The sequence below is a fragment of the Schistocerca gregaria genome, unplaced genomic scaffold (assembly GCF_023897955.1).
Source record: "Schistocerca gregaria isolate iqSchGreg1 unplaced genomic scaffold, iqSchGreg1.2 ptg000673l, whole genome shotgun sequence".
In the NCBI taxonomy this organism is placed as follows: Eukaryota; Metazoa; Arthropoda; class Insecta; order Orthoptera; family Acrididae; genus Schistocerca; species Schistocerca gregaria.
The window spans coordinates 157,835-181,052 of record NW_026062056.1 but is presented as its reverse complement, the minus strand read 5'-3'; the positions used below and the strand labels follow the sequence as shown (position 1 = coordinate 181,052).

At 48.5% G+C, this 23,218-nt stretch overlaps 5 protein-coding genes across 9 annotated transcripts; 3 read left to right on the top strand and 2 right to left on the bottom strand.

Annotated features, from left to right (window-relative positions):
* Positions 1-303: 303 nt before the first annotated feature.
* LOC126318598 (ribosomal RNA-processing protein 8-like) lies at positions 304-966 on the top strand. The gene has a single exon (XM_049993413.1). It carries the CDS (start codon positions 304-306, stop codon positions 964-966), a length of 663 nt encoding a protein of 220 aa, XP_049849370.1.
* Positions 967-5,654: 4,688 nt separating this feature from the next.
* On the top strand, positions 5,655-10,184 carry LOC126318624 (sphingomyelinase DDB_G0288017-like). Its single transcript, XM_049993445.1, has 2 exons — positions 5,655-5,778; positions 5,857-10,184. The coding sequence occupies exons 1-2, from the start codon at positions 5,655-5,657 to the stop codon at positions 6,870-6,872; spliced, it is 1,140 nt and encodes a 379-aa protein (XP_049849402.1). The 3' UTR covers positions 6,873-10,184.
* Positions 5,877-10,605, bottom strand: LOC126318597 (uncharacterized). The gene is made up of 3 exons (XM_049993412.1): positions 10,524-10,605; positions 8,625-10,385; positions 5,877-8,465 (listed from the first exon to the last, which is right to left on the bottom strand). The coding sequence occupies exons 1-3, from the start codon at positions 10,603-10,605 to the stop codon at positions 7,045-7,047; spliced, it is 3,264 nt and encodes a 1,087-aa protein (XP_049849369.1). The 3' UTR covers positions 5,877-7,044.
* An 803-nt stretch (positions 10,606-11,408) lies between these two features.
* LOC126318621 (uncharacterized) lies at positions 11,409-14,876 on the bottom strand. Its single transcript, XM_049993440.1, has one exon. The coding sequence runs from the start codon at positions 14,703-14,705 to the stop codon at positions 11,568-11,570; it is 3,138 nt and encodes a 1,045-aa protein (XP_049849397.1). The 5' UTR covers positions 14,706-14,876; the 3' UTR covers positions 11,409-11,567.
* On the top strand, positions 14,840-23,216 carry LOC126318622 (serine/threonine-protein phosphatase 4 regulatory subunit 1-like). Of its 5 annotated transcripts, none has more exons than XR_007557409.1 (3): positions 14,840-14,971; positions 15,069-21,080; positions 21,273-23,216. XR_007557409.1 is itself a non-coding variant. In XM_049993443.1 (3 exons), exon 3 carries the CDS (start codon positions 21,448-21,450, stop codon positions 23,164-23,166), a length of 1,719 nt encoding a protein of 572 aa, XP_049849400.1. In that variant the 5' UTR covers positions 18,141-20,463; positions 20,697-20,859; positions 21,273-21,447; the 3' UTR covers positions 23,167-23,216. The 5 variants fall into 5 exon arrangements, 4 of the variants coding, with proteins under 4 accessions (XP_049849400.1, XP_049849398.1, XP_049849401.1 ...); XM_049993443.1 differs by lacking the exon at positions 14,840-14,971 and having other exon boundaries at positions 18,141-20,463; positions 20,697-20,859; XM_049993441.1 differs by lacking the exon at positions 14,840-14,971 and having other exon boundaries at positions 20,776-20,859; positions 21,299-23,216.
* Positions 23,217-23,218: the final 2 nt, after the last annotated feature.

Here is a 23,218-nt window from a genome sequence, read left to right as displayed (position 1 = left end):
CCGCGCAAACGCCCAGCCAATGATCGCAACCGCATCCGAGCAACGAGGCAAACCCACCAAACCGCCCCAAACCACCCCCCATGCAAAAAAAATAAGAAGAGACTAGTCGCCAACTAACCAATAACCGCACTGAAAACAACCCCAAAACAATACCCTGCACAAATAATGCGGCTGCGTACCCCAACAAACGCGCAAAAACTAACGACGCCAACCCACTCGAGCACGCGCGCCATACCCCAACAAAACACCACTCGCGAGAAAAAAATAATTGTACCCTCGCTCCCACCCGAACCAACTCCAAACATGCCCGAGACGCAAAAACGCCTCCTTCTCCGACTTCACGCCGGCTTCTTTCGACACCTCAACGAACAGCTGTACACTTGCCACAGCTCTGAGACTAACCGCCTCTTCAGCTCGGACCCTTCTGTATTCGCAAAGTATCATGAGTTGTACCGCACACAAGTCGAAAAATGGCCGGAAAACCCTCTTCTCAAAGTCATTTCTGAGTTAGAAAAATTGCCAAACCGTACAACCATCGCCGACTTCGGCTGCGGCGACGCGTTGTTGGCGCGAACTCTCAAGAACAAGCGCGTGTACTCGTTCGACCACATAGCAAGCAACGAATACGTGACACCCTGTGACATGATGCACGTACCTCTGAACGACCAAACCGTCGACGTTGTGGTGTTCTCGCTGTCGCTGATGGGAAAGAACCTGAGCGACTACATCTCGGAAGCTCATCGCGTCGCGAAACCGCGGGGGAAACTGAGAATTGTCGAAGTCAAGTCGAGATTCGAGTCCGTCTCGGACTTCGTCTCGAAACTCGCGAATCTAGGGTGGCGCGTCGACAACGTCGACCACGTGAGCAACAACGTGTTCATATGGATCCGCGCCGTCAAGCAGGAGCGGCGAGCCAGCGGACCAGTCGACTTGCGACTCCTCCCCTGCCTCTACAAATGTAGGTAGAGAGTGCAACGAGGTAGCTCCGTCGGACCACACAGACGCGCGCATGTCCCGTGCCAATCAAAACGACAGTGCGTACGTCGTGCCAAACCTGCCAAAAAACAAACACAAACGCCCGACCAGCCCGTAAACAAAAAACCTAACGGCTCTTCTAAAAAAAAAGAAAAATTCAGTCGTCTAAGTTGAGTTCAGTATAAGTGCCGTTGAGGATATCTATGGCTGTTTGTCTGGACGTGTCTTTGAATCTGCCTATGTAATATCTTGAGATAGAGTTGATGCCGTCCTTCATCAGGCCGCTGGTGTTTCTCTTTCCAGTTCTCGTTAGATCGCCCTTGAGTGCCTCGGTACCGGCGTACTGAAGTGAGACTGAGTCTCCGTTGTTCGCCCAGGCCTCTTGCAGGACTTTTTCTAGGAACTCTGTTTCCGCGTAGTTGAGTTCGATTTGAAGACACTTCAGCATGTCGCCCACGACCTTTCTCCCAATGTGGCTCTGAATGAGGTTCGTGCGGTCGAGACAGTCTAGACAGTTCGTGCGAATGACACCGTGTTGGACGCTAACACCGCGCCAGTCCGCCGTCTTGGTGAAAAAAACCCATTTCGTTCAAAGTGAGGTGACAAATTCTGAACGATTTGACCCACGCTGCTGGGATCCCTTTTGTAGTTCTCGTTGAAGTCAAAGGCTAAATAGTGAAGCCGCCCTTTGTAGCTCTCCGCGACACGCCTGTAGATATCACAGAGATCCCGCTCAATCCCTCGCTGACTCAAGAGATTGACAATGTAATGAGGCCCGTAGTATCTCGTCTGTTCGGACAAGTGCTTCGAAAAAAGTCGTACGTTCTTTTCGATGTTTGGCTCGATTTTAGGTACCGGATAGAACTTCTTGCCAACCTGCTCCCACAAAACGGGAACGGACCCGCGAACCTGCGTGAACGCGAGCCAGTGATTCTCGACCAGCAAAATCTGTTCCGTCTCTACAAAGTTGGCGGTATCACCGTCCTCGTTCACGCCTCTCGTGTTGTACCTCGTTCCGTCGCGAAAACGATTTCGACGCGAAATCAAAAACAGGTCAACCCTTCGACCCTGCAGCACCAAGGAGAACGCCTGGAACATGCCGCGAATCATTGGAATGATCCACTCGTGAAACCCCCTCTCGATAAACGGGGTGACTATCACTCGGTTGCAAAAAAAAACGATCCTCGCACTTTCTCGCACAAAAAAAATGGTCAACACGGTCAGTGTATACATAAAAAAAAAAAAGAAGAAGAGAAGAGAGAGGTACCTGACTCCAAAACGGTTTGCAGCGATGGCACTCGGCGAGCCTCTTGTTCATGAAGCAGGTCAAAATGTCAAACGTGTAGCTGAAATAGAAATCCAGGGCCTTCAGGTGACTCCTCAATAGCTTCAATAACCTCCGGTATTGTTTTTGCTGCGCGAAAAAACGAAGAACCATTCGAAACATGTCAGAACTTGTCAAAAGTTTTTTTTTTCGGGGGGCGATTCCTACGTACCTTTTCTGTGTCTTTGAAGACGGCCTCATCGAGAGGACTGTGCGGAACTCTGACGATGACGGGGGGCCACCAGCTTGTACACGATGTGCCTGCCCATCGTAGCGACGAGCACTCGCTCCTGGATGAGGATGAGGTGGAGGTCATTTTGCAGGGTGACCAGACCAATCAATCCATAAACGACCAAGTCCGGCGACACCTTTTCCAGCTTTTCGTATTTCAGAACCGAGGACGGTGAGAGATCTTGGCGCAGAGGGGATCAGAGTCAGAGACCGCGCGCCGAGAAGAAAAAAAAAACGGGTACCTTCCAGAGAAAACGTCTGACGTAGCCTATTGAACACCAGTAGCTTTTTCGCGGTAGAGGGCGTCGTGCTTTTGATCGGAACCAGCGCAAGGTGTTCGTTGGAGGAGATGACGCGAATGGTGCTGTGGACGCCGTATTCTAGGTCCGGCACACAGCGACATGCGTTCCACGAGTTCTTTTCCATTGTGTAAGAAGGAGTCACGGAGCGCGCACCCGGTTGCGACACTCTGAATTCATTCATTCAACAAGGGCGCCTCAATGAGGCACATTCACGGCGTAGAATGGGACGCTGTTTTTTTTTTTTTTATAAAAATTTCTAGGGAATGTTTGATGAGCACGCGTACCTCGCTTCCTATATCGCGGAAGAGCGGCTTCCACTCGCGGCAGGGCCCAGCACAGGGCGCTGCGCGCGCGTTTCAGAAGAGGGCGCGACGAAGGCTGGACCAGATGCTCAGAATGAGGCCACGGATAGCAAAGATCAGGGCGCGCCAGAGGGAGGCGGGCTCAGCTTGGTAGAGAAACGAGTGGGGTTGCTGCGGTGGATGCGAGCCGTGCGGCGTATCTTGATGGTGTCCGGGGTATCCTGGTCGGGGAAGGGAGAAGGGAGAACCGAACTGGGCGCGATAGGCTCGTACAAATTTTTTGACACTTTTAGAACGACGGGGCGGTCGTATCGGCTCAGATTTCTCGGCTCGGGTGACGCGTTGCCGCCCTGGTTGACCGGCGAGAAGCTCTGGTGGAGGAGAGGTGAGAACGAGTGCGGACGCGGAACATTCGAGAGGAAAAGAGCGTACACGACTGCGATGAGGCGAAGAGGACGGAACTTCGGAGAGGAGCACGTGAGAAGTCGGAGAAAAGCAGGCTGACAATGTCGAACAAGAGGACGTACATTCCATAGACGGCTGTAAGTTTGTGTGACTATGTATGACATGCTCGCTGGGCGATTTTTTTTTTTTTTTTTAGCGACTGGGAGAAGAAGAATAGGAACTCGAGTAGCTGGACGACGAGCACGAGGACGACGAATAGGACGACGACTCCGAGTCGCTTTCGTAGTTGACTGGACGGGATGCGGCTTCCGCGGCCCTTCTCTCGGTTATTTTTTTGACGATCTCCGCATACACGAGTCTGAGCTCTTCGGTTACGCTGCCGAGATTGATGGCGGTCCAGAAGTTGATGGCGAACTTCACGTTTTTCGGCGGGTCCGTGGGAAATAGTCCGTTGAAGTAGGGGCGGAGTTTTGGATCTTGAAGGCGGCAGTTCAGGTTCTTGATACCAAGGTATTCCGCGAGGTCGTTGAAGACGATTTTGATAAATATCCTCGAAGGAGAGGTTGTGTCCTCCTCACTGAGCTTGATGTGACGAAGAACGGTCCATGGAAGGGCGTCCCGTAAACAGCAGTGGGCAAAAAAATGACTGATGTTCAAAAGCCGTTGTCGCTCGTTGGCAAGTCGATGAATCGATTTGTAGGTTTCTTCAAACAGCTGTTCAAACATAGCTTGAAAACGACGTTCCAGCACGCAAAACCTTCTGAGCAATCAAACTGTAGAACTTCAAATAGGTGCGTTCTTCTGCGCAGCACTGGATGAACATGTTGCAGACGGTGTGCTCTTGTCCGGGCTCCACCTTCATCTTCAAGAGCTTATGAGCGACCTCCTCGTGGTCTCTGGAACTCATGATAGTCAAATAGACTGCGCGTTTCAAGTTGACCACATCTGTGTTTGTGGCATCTTCTATAACGACCTTTTGTTTTTCTTCCTCTTCTTCTGAGCTCTCATCTTCCGAGTCGCTCTTGTCGTCTCCGAGTACCTCCCGCTTGAAGGCCTCGTACTTCTGCTCGTTCTCGGTGTACTTGGGATCGAATCGGAAAAAGTTCAGCCACTCCTTGACGTCCACCTTCACCTCGTCCTCGTCGATCGACAAACCCTCGTGAGTCACTTGATCGTCCTCGTCGACCAAACAGAGCTCCTCGGGCACCGCCGGAAATCCTCGAACCCCCGCTTCCTCGCGGCAAACGCGTTCTCAATCAGGTACTCCACGTGCTTGTCTATCATTCCCTCATTCAAAATCGCGCGAAAACGGTCAAAAACATCCGACAAAGACTTAGGAGACGCCTCTCCCAATCTCTGCGCCACCATCTGCACAAACGGCACCGCAATCTCCACGCTCTCAGTCGTCGGCCTCTCCAATAACACCAACACTATCTGCAACGGCACAAACAGCCCACACACATACTGGTTCGCCAAATGTGCTATAAACCGACTAGAACTCAACAAGCCCGCCCTGTCCTTCCTCCTGTACGACTTTCTAAACTGCTCTATCAACCTCATCAACAGCAACTCGCCTATCTCCGGCACCTTCGTGTTCACCGCCGCCACCAACGCCGCATACACCGGGGTATACAAAGGAGACGCCGCCTGACTCCTCATCAAACTGCGGCACAACAAACCGCGACCCCGAATAATGTTCACCTTAAACAAGTCAATCACCACGCTCCGAATGTTGTACACACTCACCTTGTTCACCAAACCATTAATCCTTCTTCTCAGCAATTCCCAATTCGCCCTCTGCCTCCCCTCGTCTCGGTCCACCTCCACAGCATGCACCTGCCCGTCTGACGCGTGCAAGTCCTTTCTCTTGTGTGGCGGCACGTAAACCCCATCCCCCTCCATCAACCACCCCAACGACCTCTCCACCGCTCCCCGACGAGTCCCATCCTCCGACGCCCCTTCCGACTCGCTAGCTCGATTCCCACCCCTCGAAGAACGCTCGCTCATCTATGTCACCCACCGAACAACAGAGCGAATAATACACACCCCACCCATTTCGTGTCCACACCAAAAAAAAAAAAAAAAAAAAATTGTACCACTCTTAACAACAGTCATATGTCCTGTCACTGCACCGCACCAACGCGCTCCCCGTCCTCCAAAACCGCTCTCATCGACGATGAACAACGCACACCCTCAAACCTCACTCCCTTCCCTAACCATTACACGCTACACCCACCAGGTGCGCTGCTCCCTCGATGAACCTCAACGCAGCCGTAACTCACACACCTCCATCAATACTAACCAAGCCCCCCATCAGAAATTGAACTGGAACGCGAGTTCCGCCTGTTGAACTACAATATCTTCATTAGGCCACCTATCGTCAACACCAACGGTAACGACTGGAAAACCGAAAGACTAAATCACATCATTCAAGAAATAGAGCCATACGACCTGGTCACCTTTCAAGAGTTTTTCGGCTCATTCTCGTCTCGGCGCAAACGATTCATCAAAAAATCCATAGAATTGGGATTCCAATGGCACCTCTGCAGCCCACGCCAACACTACCTCGTCGACGGCGGCCTCCTTATCTTGAGCAAATTTCCCATCCTAAAAGACGACTTCCTCCCATTCAACCACGGCGCGTCTTGGGACAAACTCGCCAATAAGGGAATCCTGTACGCACTCGTACAAATCGATTCTCTATGTGTACACGTCTTCAACACACATTTACAGGCCATATGCGAAGCACCCAGCTCTCATCAGTGCAAAGTCATGCAGCGGCAAATCAGCAAGTGCGTCCAATTTATCCGCTCTAAAATACAAGGCAACAGCTACCCAGCCATCATATCGGGCGACTTCAACGTCGACGCAAACGCGCCGCCAGACTCATACCACGCCCGTCAATACTCAGCGCTGCTCAGTGCACTCAAAATGCTTGAAAATAGCCGTTACGACACCACACAATCCGCACAAAACCACAACAACGAATTTTTCGACTTGCTCTATCTGTTTAACGCTAATCAATATCTAATCACCTTCCCAAATATCATCCTCGCCAGTAATCAGCAGGGCACACAAAACGCGTTAACTCAAAAACAAGTGTCCCAGCAACGAATCGACTACATCTTCTGGCTCTCGCCTCTCTCCTGTCTAACTTCCCCCACTTTTCAACACACCCAAAACTCTCAAACGCCACCCTCAGACGACAACCGGCACATCAAGCCCGTTAACTGCAAAATCATCCCGTTCTTCGTCGACTCCTCCCTAAACACGCCGTTCACCCACCTGAGTGACCATTATGCCATAGAAGCATCTTTCCAAATCTTCAAATAAAAACAAACCTGTCAAACCTGTCGAACCAAACATGCAAAAACCTGCTTTCGTAAATGTGAGAAAACACAATCTCTCTTTCGTACTCGAAAGCCGGTTATGCGCGGGATCTGGGCAGGGCATCCTTCGGACAGCGCAGACGTCACCGAAGCGCCGAAAGGCTTATTGAGGCGCATCAGATTTGTTCTCTTTTGAACGACATCCGAGACAGAACCAAGCCCGTCGCTCCCAGATAGCCAACTTCTGACAGTTCGCAAATCGAACAGAGCTGCCCGGCAAATGCAGACGAATAATGGGCGTGGCAATAGGGACAGTCGGCGTAGGGCGTCCCCTTATATATGGGCTTGAAGGATTTGGCGCACAAGACAGAGGGGTTCTTTTCGTCGTGATCCATCGGGTTCAAATCTTGAGAGCCATTTTGCTTGCAGAAGCTGATGACCTTTTGAGCCAGCTGGACGACATCAGACTTCGGATTGGTGTAGAGCAGCTTCTGGGCGAAGAATTCGGCACGAGCGTAGTTTTTAAGTTTGACATTGACGTTCATCGCGAGGCGATAGACAAGGTGCTGATGCTGAGAATTCAAGCTGCAATTCGCAAAATGGTACGTGAGTTCGGAAATGCGGGAGGGAGGACCGTCCGAGGCGGAAAGCTCCCTGCGATTTAGCTCAATTGACAGGCAAAGCAAGTACTGGACGCAGATCGAGATCAATTCTTGAACTTCTTCGAATTCCCCAGCTGAATTGACGTATAGCAGGGGAATGCGCTGCAAAATCGTTCGGAAGCGATCGAGGGCATCTTGAAACTTGCCGAGAGAAAAAGCGCTGTAGGCGAGCTGGAGCAAGTCGATCAGTCCGGTAATCTCGATGCAAGACACGTATCCCCTGTAGGGCTGTCCAGGAATCTCTCGAACTAAAGGAATGGCCATAACAGGCGTAGAAGGCAAAAGACGTAAAAATGCATGTGAACTCAGCGCAATGTAAATGAACTGCAATTTCAGCGGCTCAAAGTGAACCACGCCAAGTTGCTTGTTTAACAGGTCCATAGCGACTTTGAACGCCCCGGCTGCGACGTGATCTACGGGAACTGCGCTCTCAGAAAGCTCCCATGTCTCTTCATAGGTTAGACCCTCTTCCGGTAGCTCGACGGCGTCTAGTGCTAGAACAGGCCCTGTCGAATCAGACAAAACGGGCAATTCTTGCTTGTCAAATTGCCAATCGTCTTCCTCTTTGTCGCCCTGAGACGATCCAATTTGTTCGTCTCTTGCGTTCTCTTCCCACAGTCCGTCGTCTTCGAACGCACCCTCAAACTCGAGTTGATCATCGGCCGGCAGCATCGCCGATGTCTTGGACTTCTTCCTGTCCCCGCTCTTCAACAACTCGTCAAACAGAGTGGGGTCCGGCGTCAGCACGGGCCAGCTCGCGATTTGGACGGACTTGATTGGTGAGGGAGGAATCAAGAGCTTGGAGTCGGGGAAAAGTCCCGCGACGTCCAAACTCGAGGGCGACTCGGCACCCACGTCTCGCTCGACCTTCCTTCTTACCTCATCTGCCTTCTCACTCAGCCCATACACACTTGCTGTCAGATAGGCCAAAGAAACTGGCCAAGATTGCGCAAAAGTCAGCAAAAAATAAAATTTTAAATTTTAAAAATGTTTCTCGGCTGAGTGAAACCCAACATTCCAATTTCGAGACGGTGAATGCTGGGGAAAATCTCAGCCTCTTAGACTTCCGCAATAAACAATCAGGTTTGACGTACATATGCCGGCCTGCTCCAATATCTCGACTCTAGACGCTATGTCTCCAGTTACAAAACTCAAATGCAACATCGCCGCGACATCTCCCTGTCTCTTCAACGCCCCCGACAATGCCCGCAACTTCTCCGACTGCCCCATTGCCATGTACAAAAGAAACAAATTCTCGTAGTCGTTGATCCTCTTGTATATCTGCTCCGCCATCTCGTAGCGTCCTCTCTTGGACGAGGCCAGCGCCAACTGCTGCCAGAAATCTATCTGATCAACTTCGCATGCAGACTCGTATGCCTTGTCCATGTCCCCGCATGTCAAGGACAGGGTGAATCTCTCTCTGGGATCCTGCGCGAAGCACAGGGCCAACTCTGGATACTTCTTCTGCTGCAGGTAGGTCACGATGGACTGGCCCGGTATGCCCGACTTGGCGATATAAAACGCCTCCTTGAAGCTCTGCTTTCGAAGCGCGTCCTTGAACAAAATTTCGGAGTCGTCGACGGTGATCGTCCTGTTCTGCACGCTCCGATCGAAACAATAAATCTTGTTTCCAACGACAGCTATAAGATATATCGACTGATTCAAAGTGCGCACGATACCGGAATCGCCGTTGGGAAGCAAATACATGATGTGGTTCGTTACCGTGAAAAAAAAAACCCCCTTGTCGGTCCAGACGCCGCTCTTGACCCTGGCCTTCCCTTCTATAGCGCAGAGCACCTTCAGGCTCATCGTGCACAGCAACACTGACTTCTCGCCCATGAATGCGACCATGTCCCCACCTGACTCCTCACTGACGTGTCTCGACGAAAACTTGATTTTCTCGGGCATTTGCGCCTCGGCAACCACCTTCTGCGCCCTGATGTCGAGCAGGTAAATTCGATTGCCACACCTCAGGAACAAGTGGTCTTGTGCAGCAGGAAAAATCGCCTCAATTGGGCATTCCAGGTCAAGAGAAGAAATGGTCGCAAATACCTTGTCCTCAATCGTTTTCAACGCGAGCGTGTTCGGCCGCCTCGAGTCCAACACGGCAAAACAGCTGTCGTTCGCCCAGCAAGCCTGGGACCCAGCACTTTTGCTCACCTTGACATTTCCTTGATATATGTCCTTTATGATGTACACCTCGTGACAGTCCTCGACGCCTTCGTATGTGACCAAAAATGCTGCTTCCTCCTGATTGTATTCGAGCTTCCGCGGCGGTGTGGCACGCCCCTTGAAGGACAAGATGTCTTTCTTCAATCCAGACTGCAACTCAAAAGACTGAAGCGCATCGCCTCTGATGTAGAAGACCGTATTGTTGAAGACGCAAAAACAAGGTCTTTCCTTCTCCAACTTAAAAATGATAAAGCCAGAATCGTGACCAGCCGCAATCAAACCCCTATTGGGATGCGCGGCCACCATCCAAAAGCGATCGTTCTCACGGCGGTGTATATAGATGAGCGTCCGCTTGATAATGTCCCAAATGCGCAGAGTCTTGTCCTCGGCGCAAGATATCAAAACGTCCCTACTCGGATGAAAGGCGCAGCAAGAAACGTTGTTGTAATGACCTCTAAACGTGTCGATTTCCCAAGCTCTTACCTCGTTGTATCTCCAAAGTTTGATCTGTCGGTCATCCGATGCGGAAACGGCCAACGGCAACGTAGGGTGAAAACAGGCCCAATTGACCCCGTCATTGACGGTCAAAATGAACTTCGGTGTAATCACGGAGTCACCGATCAAGTTCGCCTGAAACTGAAAAGAAGAACTCTCTGCCGGCACGATGTGCTTCTTTCGAAGTGCTGAGCACCGGGATTCGAATCCGCAAACGAGTCGCAGCAGGTCGAGTGCAAACGAAAATGTTATTCGACGTTCGAGGGAGAGGCGGCTCCGCGACATGCGATGGCGCCGAAAAAAAAAACACTAAACCGTGTGAGTACCTGAAATGTCCCATATTCTAATTGTGTTGTCCAAAGATGCCGAAATAACGAGGTCCTCCGTTGGGTGAAACTTCGCACACATGACATAATGAGAGTGCCCCAGTAGAACAGTCACAAACTGCCGCGATTGCCAGTTCCATATGCGAATGGTTTGATCGTCTGACGCAGACAATATCCAAGGATATTCATAGTGAAACTCCACAGTTCGAATGTAGTCCATGTGCTCACTAAAGGAAAATATGCACCTCTTTTCCTTGTAGTTCCACACTTTGATTTTGTCGTCATCACCTCCTGAAACGAACAACAGCTGGGTGGGGTGAAACGCCACACTTCGCACGGGACCTAGTGTAGCAGTCGGAGATTGGCCAATCCAACCGCGTAATTCATAAGAGATGCCGTTATATATGTGTACACACACGGTGTGCAAAGTGGCCAGAACCGGTCAGCGAAAAAAAAAGGGCTACTTTAGGATGCCGCACTTTTCGAGCAAGCATCTGTGCACAGCAGACATAGAAAGCGCGGTGACGGATTTATAAGGGAGTGGAAAAGAGAGCCCTATAACGCATGGGAGCAGTTCAAAAAAAGCGCACCTTTGTGCCTGTCAAATTCGTGGATGAGCAGCTTGACGCTGTAGTCCCATAACTGGATGGATCCGGTATGAAGGCCCAAGAGAATCCATGGCCGCAACGGGTGAAAACTCAGACCCTTGACACGTGGCGTCTCCTGCTCAAAGATCGAAATGAAGTGAACGGCATTGCCAGAGGTCAAACTGTCAGTGCTCATGACTGTTTTCATAGAGCTAAGATGCAAGAGGCTGGTAAGCGATTACGAAGTGCACAGCCGCAACGTAATGGGGAGAACTGGGTACAAAAAGAGCAATTTGGCGATTAAATTTTGACGTATTAAAAAAAAAATGCTTTTTTGCGTTAGCTTGTAAGGTTACGGCGAAAAAAAAAGGAGAACGAGACCAACAAGGCCAGACCCGCGACAATGTCTCATAAATATCGCTGCCAAAATGTGACTTTTTTTTACCGGTTTTGAGAATTATTTTTTCCTTGAACCTTGAACAGTAGACGAATTTTGAAGAAGATCGACTGGTATGATGTTTTTTCTCTTTTTGTGTGCTTTTGTGGTTTCTTGAGGTGGCGTATTTTGTGCCTTTTTTTTTGGAGGAGTGAGCTCTCCATATGATTCTTTCGTTGGCTCTCGCTTGCTTTTGATCTTGAATGAAGCATGTATGGCCGGCTCTACGCATCGAAATACCAGCTTGGGGGTGTCTGATTGTTGCGCTTGGATGCAAAACTCCACTTTGACTCGTTTGAAAGCAACGATAACAATTTTCTCATCATTGGTGCTCAAAGTTTGCTTTTTTGGATTATATACCCAATCGCTTGCACGCGTGTTCGACCCATCTGAACCCAAATAAACTTTGCCCTCGATGCCGTACCGATGGACCAATACATCAAAGCCATTCGCAGCCAACGAAAGCACGTGAGCCAATTCGTTTGTCATGACCTTCCCGCGAAAGTATTGAAGCGTGTGATATCGAATCGAGTCGCGACTTGCACGCTCAGCCATTCGGTACCGCCGATTGATGGAGTCGCAAACGCGATGAATGTACCGTACGCCGAGGCGCTTAGACAGACTGCAATGGTTGATGCTCGCAGCCAGTAGGCGATGGACAATAATATCGGCAAATCGCCGAATAGGAGATGTGAAGTGCGTGTAAATAGGCTCCGCCAAACCGTAATGGTAAAATTGAGATGGTGCCAAGCTGCCGCTGGGAAAATACCGCGCCCGATTCATCGTTCGCGTAACCATAATGCGCAGTAGCCTGTCAAATAAGTTGTTCGCTGACGAGCCATTCTTGAATTTTTGAGAACCCATTTCCAATGTCTCGGCTAGATGCTTGCCATCGCTCGAGTCGACGCGGATGCCATAGTGTTCTAGAGACACTGAAAGTGCATGTAGCTTAGATTGGTTTGGAGGTGGGTGATGTCGCAGCAATGCAAAGGCTGGGAAAGACCGGCAGATCTGAACGGCAACGGTTACATTTGCTAAAAGCATAAATTCTTCAATTAAATAATTGGTTTCTTTAGCTTGATACATTTCAACGTCGATAGGGTCCTGCGTTTCTTGGTCCTTTATGAAATTCACTTCTGGAGAAGCCAATACCAGTGCGCCGGCTTTTATTCGTCTGGATCTTAATACCTTCGCCATTCGGTTAAGTAAGCGCAAACTTTGCGTCAATTCGTCGTTCTTGTTCAAATCGTCCATTCGAGTCTGTGCCTCTCCGTAGCTCAGATTTGCACGAGAACGAACTACCGTCTTGTGAAAAGAGTGGCCCACAATCTGCATGTCCGTGTCATTGTCCGCATCACTCGTCGACTTATTCTCTGTTGACGGTGGCGTCAATTCCCAAAGCACGGAAAATGCATAACGATCGACCCCGCAGTTGATGGAACATAAACACTCTCCGAGCTCTCGAGGTAACATGTCGATTCGACGATCTACTAAATAGACGGTGTTGCCTCTCTTTCTAGCTTCTTCATCCAGCTGAGATCCCTCCTTCACGTAGTGCGAAACGTCGGCAATGTGCACGCCCACTTGAAAATTCCCATTCTCCAATTGCTTCACGTGTAATGCATCGTCGATATCTGTGCATCCAGGTGGATCTATCGAGAAAATCAACTCGCCTCGCAAATCGAGCCTAGAACCGTCCGCCAACACCGGCGAATTAATAGGTGGCAACTCAGCCAACACTTTCGAGGGAAAAGGCGCCAATTCAATTTGGTGCTGCAACAACAATGCCTCAGCTTCCACCTTTTTGTCGCCCACAGGACCCAATGTCCTTACATAGTGACCCCATGGCAATAAAGAATAGCGACTCCAACCGTCTATCGAAACAACAATCCGTTTATCCAGTAATTTCGCGTATCGGCGGGTCCGAATTCGAATTTTCGAAACCCTCCGATCTAAAGGAACAAACAAACATTCAACATCTGCATTGCCTTCATCCCCCTCCACACTCTTGCTCCTCCTCTCTATCGCACCCGCATAGGACCTCCGGCACTTCTTAACAATTGCCACTACCTTGCCTGTCGGCTGCTTTTTGGCATTCTCTTTCACGCGAACGAAACCTAATAGCTTTTCTTTTTTCATTTCCTCCACCTCTTCCAATAGCAACAACTGATCCTCAGGTGTATCAACGTCGATAAAATAGGGCGATGGCGCCTGCCAGCAGTCCTTACTCAGCAACTCTACCAACACCACATCGCCATCCACCGACCTATTCATCGCCACCTTTCCTTTGATTAAAATCTCACGTTCTTCGGGCGGAAGCCGCGTATCGTCATCTCCAATCATCACCGTCGCCTCCAAGCAATTGTCGAGACTCTGTCGAATAACTCCTTGGTATATCGAACGAGACTTGTCAGATAGCGCTTTCAAGATTTCAGATTCGGAAAGGTGTTCCGGATAAATTGGTTCAAGCTCCAACTCCTTCTTTGATGGATTTCGCATCCAACTCATCTCTCTTTCTTCAACAATCGCCAGCATGTCCATTAGCTCGTCATTTTCCAACTTCGATAAATACTCATACATCGTCAAAACCTGCAATCCATCCTCTCTCGCCAACTCTGCGTCCCGCTCGTTATTTGTCACCACGTAAATCGATGCAGAACCTTTAAAGTGGTCCCGATACCACGCAGCCGCTACCCGCATTGTACGTGCGTTAAAGGCCCTGCGCGTCTCTCCGGGGTTTCTCTCTACGTGCGTCTCTTCATGGAACTCGTTTGAAAAAATATAAAAATGTCGCTCTCCATCTCCGCAAATGTCCCTCAATAGCTGATAGTATTGATGACTCGCCTCCCGCACGCCTTCTAGCACCGTCTGTAAAATTATCACATCCTTAATCTCGCTCCTTTGTAACAACTCCATCTGGTTCAACACCACGTCCACATCGATAATGAAATAATTTGGGACCTCTCCTTTTCTTGCACCGGCCGTGAGATTTTGAGACCATGCGCGCTGATCGTTGGCCACCAGCGAAAAATTCGAGTCATTGTAACAATGCTTGCATATAGAAGAGCCGCAAAATATGTCATTCCGTAAATAAACCTCCGACACTACCCTTCTGACCTTATTGTTGCGTGTAAAACGGAGAAATATCCTATTCAACATTGAGTAAAACAAAGCCAACCGACATGCCGGTCGGCGGCCTTGATAGCAATTTGAATTTTTTTTTTTTTGAATCGTCGTAAGCAAAACGGACTTTTTGTTTACGCCTTTTTCCGAACGGCAAAACAGGTATTAGACTATTTATCAAGCGTCCCCTGATAGGCGGAGGCAGATGTTTCAGCCGCATTTAAGAGGTCCAAGCGGTGCTTCGTTTACTCAGGATCAAGTCCGCTCTGTATTTTTGGCTATCGCATTGACAGATAGTAGGCGTACGTTTCTGAGCTAGAGCAAAGCAAATTTCCTGTATATCGAACATGCTCTAACTGCCTCTGTCGGTCCACCTCTTTTTACGTATCGAACCACAAGATGGCGCGAGCTCAAATCATGAAGCATTAGAACCTGTCAGCAATAACGACACAAAAAAAATTCGAATCCCCCAAACTGATGGCAACTCTTCTAGGAGGCACCTAATGAAGCATACCTGGAGCGATTTAACTGCTTTATCGATCGCCCTTGCTAAATCCATCGTTGAGACAGAAAATGTGGACGTAAAAGTCATCGCTTCAGAACACATTGCGACCTATTTAAAATCTGTCAAAAATAAAACTATTTTTAATTGGTCAAGCACGCCCAAATCTGTACTGGAAAATTTGGCATTTTACTATGAGCCCGTTTCTGTATCAACCACTGCGGATTCTCCACAGTATAAAGAGCGCTTCTTCAAAACCTATTATACTAGTGGAGATTTCGCATCTATGTGCGATTCGTTTTTACCAAAACTTGTACTACTGGCACTTTATTATGCTTCGAAACCATCAGAAGAATACAAAAATGCTCGAAAGATTTGGGAAATAGAAAGAATTGTTCGAATGATCAACAACAACAACACATCCGTAGTCGTAGGAGCCGCATTGGTCATGTTCTTTGAATGCTTCTTTCGTTCAATACATACCAGTTTTTTAGACCCCAAAGCACGGACTGTCTTTGTCGCACAAATGTACTCATACACCCTACGCTTAGAAACGGACATGAAAAACAAAGTATTACCATCTGTCAGCTGTAGAATTGCCGAACTCATCGATTTGTTCTTAGCCAATCCAAGCCCTGTCCTGTTATTTGAAAATTTGTCTCAGTCTTCTTCAGAAAAAAATTGTATCGAGTCACTCGTTATGCTCTTCGCGGGCTTTCTGTGCACTTATTCGAATCCTTCGTCTCAATTCAGACACCTGCTTCAAGAGTCATCCTACATAGTCTCAAATACTCTCCTAAATATCATAGACTTTTTCTTTAAGGCCACTTACCCATACTTCGACCCAGGTTCGATTTACTTGGAATCAAAATATGCCAACTTAAACCAACTACATAACTCACGCTATTTGATCGATCTGTCGTCCAAGTTTTATGTAACTATTTCTAACAACTCCGTCCCACCTCCTTACCAAGACATCATTCCAGGCACCGCGCTCAAAGTCAGCTTGGAAAACGACAATCAAGCTATTTCTTATCTCCAAGACTCTACACAAGAAAAAGCCATACGCCCATGGTATCTGCAGCTTAGCTTTCCCATATCCACACTTAAAAGCTGGTGGTGGACCTTTGGCACGCCCAAACTAACGTATCTCGCACAACATCCTATTTCCTCATTCAAGATCGCCTTTCTTACTTCAACTAAATGGATCGCCTGCCTGCCATCGACCCTGCTAAAACCCACCCCACTCAAAGTAGGACTTGCTCTCACTCTCTTCAATAAATGGATGCTTATTCATCTAATCAGACTCGCATATGTGGGTAGACTCCTCAGCACCCCATCTCCAAAAGATCGTGCAGAAATCGCCTTGTATACGCAACTGTTTCCCACGTTCACACAGGACACCCTTCAAACCCAGTACCCTCCAAAAAAATCAATAGAGCCGTCTTGAAAAAAACTACATACACAAAGCCATAGCCGTTTATTCGAGAAAACGCCTCTCTAAGAAGTATACATCACTCGCACTAGAAAATACCCTTCGAATCACCAGAACCCATGTAGGCATTCTCATTAATCGCCCATCGGATCTCGCCCTCCCTGGTCAAGACAAACCATACCCGCTCCTTGTTTTTCAGTCTCTTCACGTCGTCGTGCTCCTCCACAATGCATTTTGCATTCGCCCCACTCCTCAACTGGCTAATGTCTTCCGCGTTGAATCCAAATGTCGCTGCAATCGTCAACTTCAGTTCCTCGTACAAGTCCACACTCGTCCTAGATAAACAAACATTACAGTCTGTCGCCATTTGACCCTTCCTGGCTACATAAAGCATTGTATGTTCCTTGCCCTGCACTTGAAATGGAAACGCTAATTCGGAACGCGAAAACGCCATATCTGGTCTATAATTACTAAACGCCTTGGGCTGCATAACCACTCGATATCTCGCGCTCTTCATCCGTTCACTAGGATGAAATGTAACCACCATGTTGTTTGATAACTCTAAACTCCCCTGTACAACTTCTCCTGTCGCAGAATTCACCACCTTGAAAACGTTGTTCACATCGACGCATGATCCATTCACCAACTCATGCAACTTGTCCAACTCCACGCGAAGTATCTGACTCTGCGCGTTCGTTGATCTCTTGATGGATTTGACATAGGCGCCCATTGTCCTTACCGGTTCATCCTTTATCAACCCCTCTAACACGTCTCCACTCGTAAGGTTGCAGGAATCTATCAGCGCAGTGTCGTCCAAAATCAAACATTTGTGTCTTAGTTCCAAATCTCTCTCGGAAATTTCCAAATGCTGCGAGCAAACCAACACCTTGATGTGCCCTACTCTCTGGTCGCTCGATATCGACACGCCTATACTACCCATATTCGGTATACTCACAATCAGGTCCATTGACTCTGCATAGGACTTGGGCCACGGCTTGCAAACAATCGACGCATACGACCGCAAATTCAAGTTCCGTAACATCGTTCCGTCGGCCAGCGGTACGTTCCCCAACCACCACTCTGACGCAAAAATGTTCAAGAGATTTGCATATTCATAGTCCTCCACCTGGGCCAGCATTCTTCTCTTGACATCGCCTACCGTCTCGTTGTAGTATTCAGGTGATTGAAATAGCAACACTTCTATGGCGCAATCGTAGCTGCTGTCGTCTTCATGCGCTACGCTAATAAAAATTTTAGGTAACTGCAAGTGGCTTTCATCGGTCAGCGACGAACCCAACACGGTTCTGAAGCCATCCCTTAACGCATTATCCCCCTTTGAGTAGGCAGTGTCTTCACAGTTTTCGATTCTCTTCTTAGCCGATTTTTTGCTCTCCCAGTCGCCCTCAGCATATATGTTTCCCATCGAAGAGAACGAGTCTTGGTCGAGGAAGGAATAGCTAAAATTATTTATATGGTCTTGTTCAATTTCAGACAACATTAAAAAATCTTGCTGTTGCGGAGGCAAATAAATTGTGTATTTGTCGCTGAGCTGATTATCCAACCGTGATGCTAGCAACATTTGCCCCCCATTCTCCTCGCGTCTACGCTTGGCTCTTGAGAAAAAGTTAAAGAGCCGCTTACAGCATTCGTGTCCGCATATGGCCTTGTCTTTGCATTTGTGCTTGCAATCCAGCTTCTCGCCGAACTCTTTTTTAACTGTCGATACGTTCTCTGCAGAATCTTGGATTCCTTTTTTTTTAATGCCTACGACTTGAGATGGGTCTATCAACATAGGCGGTACCTGGGTTATAGTAGCGGGCAACATATTCATCATAGTGATGGGCGTAAAACAGCCTTCGAAGACACGCGCAACCACTCTTTTAACAGAAGAAGAAACCAACGACGCCTCGTGCCCTAAATGGGTTGATATACTTCTAAATGCGTCTTCTATATAGCCAGGGCGCACCACCGTTTCGACCAATCTAACGAAACAGAAGCTCACTTGAGGTGCTTTTCCGAAGACTATTTCAAAATGGAGTAAGTCTAAATTGTGTAGACTGGCACTGTTAAACAAAGCTTCAGTCAGTTAAACGAAAATTCACATACAAAAGCCTATACAAGCCGCCTAGGTTATTTCAAGCCGTAACGGTTATTGTTCAGCAATTCGAGAAAAACCGCTATCAGCATAAAATGTTTTCGAGTGGGCACCGCCTTCGCTGCTTCATCCTTTGGCGACCACTAAGCGACTATGACAACGAGAGTGCGCCAGAGCAGCCTGGCTAGGACAGTCTGGATGCATAGGGCGCCCCGTATGCAACCCTTTTCTTAAAGAATGCGCGCAAGAAACCACGCATCAATATCGAGGAGACACAGAATGATGATCCAGATGCCTTCGTCTGGAAATTTGAAGTATTGGTCCCAATCGGTCTCGAAAGAACCCCTATAGGCCTTCATAGGCCTTTATTTCGCCGTCTTGTTTTTCGAGGGCCTCTCGGCAACTCAGCGGGCCCGGCTCTTAACACTCAACCTGTTCTCTCGACGCCGTCGGGGCGATACGTGGCTTGCATGCTGGAGGCTGGAAGGAGACTGCCGCCAAGACACACCGCACCTTTACCTGAAGTCAGGCCCAGGAGTGCGGACGATGCGCCTTTTGCCGCTTCACCTGAGCACACTTTGGCGATACCTTTCCAACTGCGTAGCGTTACCAGAGATTCCACCTTGAAACTGGACTTTCAGAGACGGGACTTATACTGGGATTTAGAGTTTATGGATGACGCGTACCTGTGTGCAAATAATAGATGATTTCATCTCGGAACAGATCGGCATGTTCCAGCAGCGCTTTCCAGGCCACTGGTGCGTAGATCAAATCAAATAGCAGCCCCTTTCTCTTCAGCATGCACCAGACTGCCTTTAAGTGAGGGTGCGGAACGGCAAACTTGTACCTTTGACTAGTCGATATGATTTGTGGAAAAGGGCCGGTGCTGTCCAGAAGTCGCATTTGTTCTAGCAAAAACTTTTCGTTTCTGACAACGGGCACGCACACGATTTTTAACTTAGTGTCATTGGAAAGCCAGTTGAAATGTTTTTGAAGGAAAAAAGCGGTTGTCCCTGTGCCAGCTGGAACGACGACGATCCCAGACAAACCGACATGTCGACAGCTGTGGAAGCGCCAAATTTTCAAGGCCAACTGTTTTAGTCCATATTCTGCCATAGGACAAGCGCCGCCTCTTGGAATAACCAAGTTTTCTTCACAACCAAGTTCGTGCTTTATTTCTGGAACGTTTTCCCTTTTAATGGGTTTTCGTCAGCGAAGAGTTTTTGAGAGCGAAGGTAAAAAGAAATGCGTACCATCGACTCTCGTATTGGTTCGAATCGCCGTCTGGTACTTCGACAATTTGGGCGCCCAATGCCAGTGCTTCACTTATGTTTCCCTTTCTTTCTTTGATGTTTTTCCTCGCCATCTGACTGAGAGCCCTTGTATAGTATTTGAATTTCAAGTTGAATTCAGACGCAAGATGTGCCGACGCCAACATGGCATTGCTTTGGTTTCCCCCGAAGGCTACGACTTGCTTGTAGCGCCGAGCCGAGCGTTGGTCTTCAGCCAACAGCTGACGGAAGTAATGAAATTTCCAGAATTTGTTGCCGGGATATGCCGTGCTGTTGAGGTCGTCTCTGATGACGAACACATCCAATTTTCCAATGTTCAAGCGGCTAACAAATTTATCGCAGTTACTAGAAGAACAGCAAAGAAAAGGGCGAAGACGCTCCGTCAACGCGGAATCAATTAGCCTCTGCATGGTGTTGTCGCCGAAAGTTATTTCTTAGATCCTGGCAGCATAAGCGCATTCTGGGAAAGGGTGCGCTTTTGTGGGAGAGCGAAGAATTTTTTTCGCAGATTAATTGTCGAGCTCAGTTCTCGAGGGGTTCCGCGATTTATTTTGGCTTGGCTGCGTATTTTGAGAGAGCAAGAAAAGAATACGTCTGGGAAATGCGCAGAAAAGATAGCATGTGCAACGATGCCCGCGACAGAGAGTTGTATTTTTTTGATTTCTAATTTCGTAGTAACCGATACAATTTTTTTTCTCTTTAGGTTCTATTTGACAAGTCTAATTTATTCTCTCGTACTTTGGCGCAGTTTCGAGCCTATAGCCGAGACGCATTTACTCGTCATCGCCGGTCATTTTCGGAGTCCAGTTGCATGCGTGTGCTGCGCCCTTCACGCTGAGTCTGAGTAGACGCAATGGCTATAAGAGGTATGTGTAGAGGCGGCCAGGTACATAGATTTTTGTATGTGTGCAGTATGTGTGCAGTATTTGAGCTTGACCAGGATAAGTTCAGACGCCTTTCGCAGCTCTCGATTTATGGTACTTTTGTTAGCCATGTAAATTTTGGTCGTGCTATTTGATTCGTTGCACTTATACACCGTTAGGCGTTTGCAGTTTGCGGCGGCTGAAAAGCGCGGCTGCAATTTTGAGTACGTAGCACCGAACACTGGAGCGGCACGGAATGTCTCTTTTCAGAACAGGTTGCTTTCGTTTGTTGAGAATCGGAGAGAGGCGTTTTGTGCGAGATCGGTGTTTTTGGAATTTGCGGACGACGGAAATAGCATATTGTAGATTGCCCCTTTGCGTGGATAAGGCTAACGGATCATGTTTTGGGCGCGCAGAGCGGCTACTGACGTAATTTGTCCAGACTATTCGTCTTTTACAGAGGACGAACAAGAAGAGGACGATTCGCTAGATTCAGATGGCGAGGACGCTAAATCCAGTAGGATTTTGATTCGCATTCGAACGATTCGACAGTTGGTTGATACGACGAGATATGTTGGATACGAGAAGAGTATGCGTTCGATAGTTCCGCTACTGGGGATGTTGAAGAACGACGAGGAGTTCGTTGTGAGGGAGATGTTGACGCGGGAGATCGTCAAGTTGGCAGAGTATTTATGTTCTATTGAGGAGAAGGAGCAGGGGTATTTTTGCCTCCTTCACGAGCTGTTGCCGATTGTGATTGAGTATGCGACGGATTTGAATTCGCACGTGAGGACCACGGCAACAGACTCATTGGTTAAGTTGTCGTCGCTGTTGGTAAGTTCCGATGTTGAAATGTATATATTGCCCATTGTGCAGAGTTTGATTAGAGATATGACAACGGATGCGTATCGGATACAAGGGGCTCAGTTCCTCGGTGGGTTGTCGACGGTCATACAAGGTGATTTGTTGAGAGACTTTATATTTTCGCACTTTGTCTTGTTGGCAAACGACCCGGTGACGCTCGTGCGAAAGTCCGTGTCTCTTTATATTGGAGATATGTGCAGGATTGCGAACACAGACGCGCTAAGAGAGAAGGTGTTTTCGATATTTCTCAAGTTTACAAAGGACAAGTTTTGGACCATTCGGAGGGAGGCGGTCAAGTCACTGCCAGCTGTGTCAAAGTGTGTGAGCCATCAGAGGCGTGCCGAGGTACTGGTGCCCGTATTTTGCGAGTTGTCGAGAGATCAGAGTTACTGGGTGTGTTCTGCTGCGTATGAGGTGTTAGGTCCGTTTGTGGCTACGTTTGGCGTTGAAACGGTGCCTACTGTGATTTTGGATATTTTTCGAAGTTTTTATATGCGTTCTTCTGCTGACGTCAACGTGGCTCAGTATTGTGCGTTCAATTTTCCGGCTGTGCTTCTTGCAGTAGGTCCGGATAGGTGGAACGAGGTGGACCAGTTATATGCGTCGCTCGTCTCAAGTCGCCAGCAGGTAGTGAGGAGGTCTTTGGCCAGTTCGCTGCACGAGATTGCGCGGATTTTGGGGACGAAGGTGGCGGAGGAGCACTTACTGAGGGTTTTTGAGGAATTTTTAAAGGACAACGAAATTTGTAGCGTTCTTTTGGCGAATATCAGCAAGTTTTTCGCGGTGTTGACAGAGGAGAAGAGGCTCCATTATTTGGATATGTTAGAAGGGTATTTCAAGAGTGCGGATTGGAGAGTGAGGAGGGTTATGGCGGAGCAATTTGGCGCGCTTGCGTCGCAGTATGCGCTGCACGTGATCGAGAAAAGGTTTGTGCCTCTTTTTTTCGTTTGCGTAAACGACCCGGTGAATGCGGTTCGTTTGACGATTATTGGGTCTTTTTGCGCGGTTTTTCGTCTGTTGACAGAGTCGTCCATGGTTTTGCATGGTTTTATGTCTCAGATTTGTGAGTTGAGCGTCAGCAGACACTTTTATATTCGCCAGCTGTTTTCGTCGATTTGCGGGATTGCTATCGAGGAAGTCGACGCAGAGACATATCGGAGCGAATTATTGCCACGGTTGTTGGCTCTCGCGACGGACAGGGTGCCGAATGTCAGGTTGACGGTGGCGCAGTCTGTCAACAAGGTTTTAGAGCACTTCGAGGTGGATTCTAGCATTCTCGAGGTGCATTCGCAGTTGGCATCTGACTGCGATCCCGACGTGGCATTTTACGCCACTGGAATGTTGCCTAGGCGGGTTCTGACGCGTTTGAACTGTCAGGAGGAGCTGGAGCTCTCAAGTTCTCTGTCAGTAGAGTCAGATGTGGAATCGTTTTCGCTGAAAGAGTGAAAGCGTTGATGGTATTTCGTGTAAGATTGGGTATTTTCATTTTTTATTTAGG